At 40.1% G+C, this 6,334-nt stretch overlaps 1 protein-coding gene across 1 annotated transcript; it reads right to left on the bottom strand.

Moving 5' to 3' along the window:
• Positions 1 to 202: 202 nt before the first annotated feature.
• Positions 203 to 6,334, bottom strand: LOC116264186 (BTB/POZ domain-containing protein At1g30440). The gene is made up of 4 exons (XM_031644266.2): positions 5,119 to 6,334; positions 3,545 to 3,614; positions 1,524 to 2,747; positions 203 to 942 (listed from the first exon to the last, which is right to left on the bottom strand). Exons 1-4 carry the CDS (start codon positions 5,175 to 5,177, stop codon positions 403 to 405), a joined length of 1,893 nt encoding a protein of 630 aa, XP_031500126.1. The 5' UTR covers positions 5,178 to 6,334; the 3' UTR covers positions 203 to 402.

The raw sequence follows: 6,334 nt of genomic DNA, 5'->3' as shown, positions 1-6,334 counted from the left end.
GAAAGAGATCTTGAAAGTTCTCATCAATTCCTCACTAGGAAATTCTAACTCTGCTTCTTTGTTCTATACTTTTTTCACTGCAACCAAAGGATGCCCGCTTTCGTTGCTTGGAAAAAATAGGGCTTCAAAATTTTGATAGATCAATCAATCAGGCGGGGTATGAACAGAAATGAGGAATGGATAGTAATTAGGGAGACAGCAGTAAAAGAAGATTGCCATTCAAAGTAAAAATTGAAGCAAAGATAAGGTACAAGACACATAATGTTACAGGAGAGCCTGCTTTTTCTCGAAAATTCCTTCCTGCCCGTCGATGCAAGCCCCACAAACTAAACACGAATACCATTGGGACGAGTAAGCAGACCAGTGCAATTGCACAACAGAAGGGCAGCATGAAACGACTCATCAGACTTCTTTCTTTTGTTTCGCATGCTTTCCCTGAAACTTCAACTTGTCCAGCTTGCTTTCCCCACGACTCTGGCTGCTGACAGAGCCTTCTTGAGCACTACACATCTGCGACTTCATCCTGAAACCAAACTTCTTCGACATGGTGCTCCATGTGCCATTTCTTCCCTTGCCCAATTTCTCGATTTCTTGGCGCATGTTTGAACACTCCTTCTCAAGCTCAGATACACGAATTCTCATGTTGTCCATACCAACTTTCAGCACTTGGTTTTCTCTCACAGCACTGACCCATCCACCCTCATTTGAAGCTACCAGACCACTTCTCAACGGCCTTGAGCCATCAAGATTGTCAGATACTAAGAAACATCCAGCAATTGAAGTCCTCAGCTGCAGTTGTTCAAAGAAGAGGACTTGGACCACTACTCGGAGTGGGAGCCTCTCGTTCTGTGCTGCATGTGTACAGGCTTCTAGTGAGAGTTTTTGGCAGTCCATCAAACGGCATAGCTGTTCTCTCTCCGACTCAGTGAGCCATGGATGAGCCTGTGTCGCCAGCAAACACATCAAGAGATCATAATAAGAAAGGCAAAGAAAGATAGAGGCAAGCCAACCAAACCCAATTCATGCAAGGAAACTTTAAATGCATTGAAGACACAAAAAGGCATGTGTCTTAAAAAAAGCATCAAATTTATAACAAATCTCATAACTGATGTGTGATGTCATTTATGAATTTTATCGGACGTCTTCGAAGAGACATCATTTATAAAAATTAGACAACAATCAGCAAAGTGACCATTGTCCAAGTTTCATATATCATTTTATGATTTTTATCCACCTATGATATGACAGACATTAGAGAGATTTATAACCTAACCAGCTAGGATCTTCTCTAAAAGGATGACAGCATTACAAAATTTATTAGCTGAAGAATGACAATGGTGTGACATAAATGCATGCTCAAATTTGAACAATTTCTCTCTCTCTCTCTCTCTCCCTCTCTCTCTTTCTCTCTCTCTCTCTCATATCATGTACTTGGCCAACTTTGCTAGTACATAAGCAATCTCTACCAGGTTTATGTCAATTCCAGATCTAAGTTCCTTCAAAGGCTTGAAGATGAGATTTACCTTCAAATATATGTCAATGGCACGATAAAGACCATCGTCCAAAGGTCGAGCATAGTCAGGTATAGCCGCTGCCAGTGCATGAAATTTAGGAAGCTTCAGATTTACATCTGGTGCGACTTCAGCAAGGTAGCCATCCATAAGCTTGGCTACCATGGTTATGGGAGTCAAAGAAGGTGAGCCCATGATTTGTCCATCATCAGCTGAGCATGGCGAGGCACCACCCGTAGCCTGATCCAACACCAAGAAGTGCTCAAGGATTCGTTTGACAGAGTCAACATCATAAAGGGTTTCCACATCATGTGAAAAGTTAGGCATTAATAGGTCCTCCAAAGTCGCTTGGTCCAACTGCATTCCAATTCTTTTCTCCAAGTTTGCCTTACAGGTTGGGCTTGCTTGCAGAATCATTGCTGTTCGTAAAAGCCCAAAGAGGAACTTTGTGGAGGCCATACCCTTCTGCATTGGTAACATGTTATCAACTTCTTCAAGTAGAAGCCTTTGCTCGTCCTCAGATGGTGCATTGGTGAAAGACAATGGTGCAACACGCGTGCTTGATTCGCTAATTGTCTGGCGCCTATTCAGTCCTGGAAAGTATCGTTTTGCATAGTGCATAACAGCACCTGCCAGGTTCTCTGCCTTGATGCCTCTAGACTCCATTACAGATATCAGCCTTTTATACAAAGGCAAGCTCAAATTCGAGACATCCTCATACCACCAATCTGAGCTTGCACTTCGTGGTCTAGCTCCTGTACTTATCCCATTCCATAGAACACTTCCACCTGGACTTTGCATGGGGCCATGCTCCATCATTGGCCAACTAAACAAATTGGGATCCGTGCATGCTTTTACAGCTAAAGACTCAATACATCTTTTCACAATGTTCAACTGTTCTGCCTCTGACAGAACATCTTCGCAAGTCTCAAGTGCTCTGATTGAATCCTTCCAGCTACGAAGAACGACTTGGTTAAGGAAAATTTCTGCCTGCGCAATAAGGTTCCCCTCCCCATATTCTTCTGTCATCTGTAGGTACTCAGCAGCACATCGTAGATAGACAATATTCATTGCAGTTAGCTCTAATTTAACACCATAACAGAATTTGGCCACAAGCTCAAATGCCTTTGAACCACCAGGAACAGAATGAAGCTGGATAACACACTTCTCTTCCCCCTTCTCAGTCATTTCTCCAATCATATTTTCCATAACCCCACTTCTAGACAGTAATGGAAACTGCAAAAAAAAAAAGGCCTAAAAACTGTGCACAGAATTCACCAAAATATATATATATATATATATATATATATATATATATATATATATATATATATATATATATATATACTTGAAAAGAGTTGGAAGAAAGAAAGTGTAGCATTTGATGAAACAAAAAATGAAAATCACAAAATTTGACTATCACAAATGCTCAATGAAGAATCTAGGCAGAGACACCTTATACATGCTGAATCATCAAATGAAAATAGTGACTGCTGACATAATAAGTCAACACATGCAAAGAAAGAAAAACGGTTCCTGGCAGGGAGAAGGAGTGCGAGGATTCATAACTTATCTACTTGATGGAGTCTGAGGCCACAATGGTTTTGAAACCTAGGAAAATAGACTAAAATATAACAGGAAAAAATTAGGAGATAGAGGGAAAAGGTTTCTCTATTTAAAAAATGAACTGCATAGGCATAAGAGTATAACTATAACAAGTATACAAATAAAATATGCATGTTTTATCAGAAATAATCAAAATCAGCTAGTGGCTTTAAGACCTCCAAGTTGAAGGGCATCAAAGGCTAAGAAACAGCATGTCTCTGTTCATAAACAGATTTGCATCCACTTAATCCAGTGTTGCTTTATAATGTTAAAATGATAGAAAGAACATTTGAACACAATTAGTAGCTGCTACCAATGACCTTGTCTATACCCCTCCAATGATGAAGAAATTTCAGAAACGTAACAATTATTCAATTTAGCTAGGTAGAAAAAACTTGAAAACAATTGCCATGAGTCATAAGGTTTACCTTGTGAAGATGAAAGGACATCTCACCAACCTCAACAACAACATCACTAGGGAGGCCAGTTGTACAGAACCTACAAAAAAACTTCGATAAGAAATCACCATGTATGACTAAAAATGTAAAGCTTATTATAAATTTGGGATGCTTTCACTATAAAGAATGAAGCATAAGGGGCACAACCGGTGGCAGCAGAAAAATGTGACAGAAAATAAGCACTCAGTCAATGTACATGTGATTGAGGTTCAAAATGAACAAATTGGAGCCACAATAAGCATGTAACCCAAGACTTGTGACGCATGACCAGATTTGATGTTGGAGTTGGACAACTCTGGGTTGTGTCTGGCAGCACTTCCATTAACAGCCTGGCTGTGTATCAATTTCTATTACCAGCTTGGTTTAAGTTGCTGTTTTACTCAAACTCCAGAATTCATGGCCAAGAAAAAAAAACATAACTATTCATCAAATCTTTTAAAATTTAGATGAGAAATTTCATCTCTTAGGGGAAAAAAAAAAAAGAGAAAAAGGCAAAGGCCTTCCAACATGCCACACATGATAAAGAGCTCACCCAATTTTCTGTTGATTCTCAAGCGCATCCAAGGCAAATAATGGTTTGCTGAAGCATACATTTCACCTAGTAAGAAACATATTGCTTTCTAGGAACATGGCAGGCACATATTGAAAAATCAGAATAGAAGCAGCAGTTAAACTCTGTTCTTTCCATGTAAAAACATGTGCAGCACATGGTTTTTTATTTGACCAAGTTGACTCACATCTTGTGGCTATTGACCAGCAATCGCCCCACCAACAAATAGCTTCCAATTTAGATTCATTTATGATTCAAGCTGGTTCGATTTGATCAACTGAAATTAGTGAATAATAATAAACCTTTCATTTTCAATGAGAAAAAAAATGAAGCAAACCATTTCTGTCACTTGAGTATCAGCTAGTACCATGACAAAGCAAGTCCAGCAAACTCATTTTAACATCTTTTAGATGCCATAGCAACATTTCATGACCTTCTGAACCAGCAGCAGTTTGTCTGGGAACTGGAGTACCACAAACAGACAGGAAATCAAGCAAACCTAGAAAAGGAAGAAGGAATAAAGTTGCAAGGGAAGAGAAGAAAAAACAATTTCCATCTGTAAAACTATTTAGGTGCTATTGGTTCTTTTTCTCTCTGAAGTAATCGAAACATTGAAACAGCTGGCTTTCGTAGGTATACCCACATGAAAGGGAAGATTAACATCCTCAACCTTAACTGGGCAACCTTGCTTTCACATAACCACACTATTAGAAGAACCGGAAAAGCAATAAAAAGAAGATGAGGTTCCCCATAATCGTCCTTCTGTTAAGACCACGGGAACGATGGACCATTCACCAGAACGAATTCCTGTTCCGCTTGTCATTGCGATCAAGTCCCCGTCGCTAGCATAGAACCGATTCAAGCATGCAATCCTAAGAAGTAACGAAAACTGAAAGGCCCTAAACAGATCAAACTGAAAGAGCAGCCTTGATGAACTAAAACAGTATGCAATTTAAGAAATGTAGCTCCCAAGATCCTTAGAATGTCATCTTACCAAGCCTGGCCTTGTCGTTGAAACGCGTCTGCCTTCGATCCGAGCTTCATGCATGCCATTTTTTTCCCAAAGGGGAGACGACGAGGGAGAAGCAAGTAAAACAATGTACAAGAAAAAAAAAAAAAAAAAAAGAGAGAGGAAAACAGGGAAGATTCTTTTTTTAAGGAGGATAACTCTCAAGCCTTGATCCCTAAAATTGCAAACATCAACCCCACAAATAAATCAACAGAAACCAACCAAAAACCAACCCTACCAAATGCACCATAGTTTAATAAAACCTTCCCTCCAAATCACCATTCATCAGCTACCACCACAAGGGGACCTACCAAACAATCACCAGTCTCTTCCTCCCCAAAACGGCCCCAACAGCTCCATCAAAACGCCTACCAATTCTATGTGTGGAACACTCGCTCCATATCCAGAAACTCGATCACAAGACCAGCGCAGAAGAACACTCTCACAATGCAAGGAATGCGACAACCCCTTTACTAAATCCACTTCAGAAAGACCAACCAAAAGGAAGAATGTGTTCTAAGCATCGGCGGAGTTAACTTCATAAGGCCAGAACTCAGCCCCACATCATGATCCTCCAGGACACCAGCAATCTAGAGGATGGAGGTCTACAGCTCATCAACATTCTCAAAAGACGGGAAGAGAGAGAGAGAAAGTTAAACCAATAAAAAAAAAAAAAAGATCCAACTTCAGCTAAGAAGAAGGAAACCGAAAAAGCTTAAAAGGGCAGGCCTCTTCTCATTCCCTCTCTAGTCTACCTCTTTCTTTTTCTTGTTTCCTTTTTTTTTTTTTAACCGTCCCGGCGTGCTTTTTCTCTCTCTCTCTCTTCCTCTCTCTACAGAAGGGCAAGTGTGACAGTGAAACAAAACAAACACGACGACTCCATGAAAAGACAAAAGGGTAGTAGTGCCCTATAAGAGAGGAGGGGAAAATGGATGAGTTTGATCACGGCATGCCAAAATCCAACTCCAAAAGTTGAAAAACGAAGCTGCCCTTCTAGAACATTTGCCTAGGAACCAAGAACAAATAAAATAGAGCACCGTGACAGAGAAGGTACAGCACAGGAAGCAATACAAAAGAAAGAAAGAAAGAAGAAAGAGATACAGACACAGAAGAGAGAGAGAAGGACAGGGACAGAGATTTTTTTTTGTTTTCGGGTTTAATTTCTGGGTACAACTCGACCATGTGAGAAGATGCGTTGGGG

This window comes from Nymphaea colorata, chromosome 11 (assembly GCF_008831285.2).
Source record: "Nymphaea colorata isolate Beijing-Zhang1983 chromosome 11, ASM883128v2, whole genome shotgun sequence".
Taxonomy (NCBI): domain Eukaryota; kingdom Viridiplantae; phylum Streptophyta; class Magnoliopsida; order Nymphaeales; family Nymphaeaceae; genus Nymphaea; species Nymphaea colorata.
The sequence above is the reverse complement of the archived record's forward strand: the minus strand, read 5'-3'. Positions and strand labels throughout refer to the sequence as shown.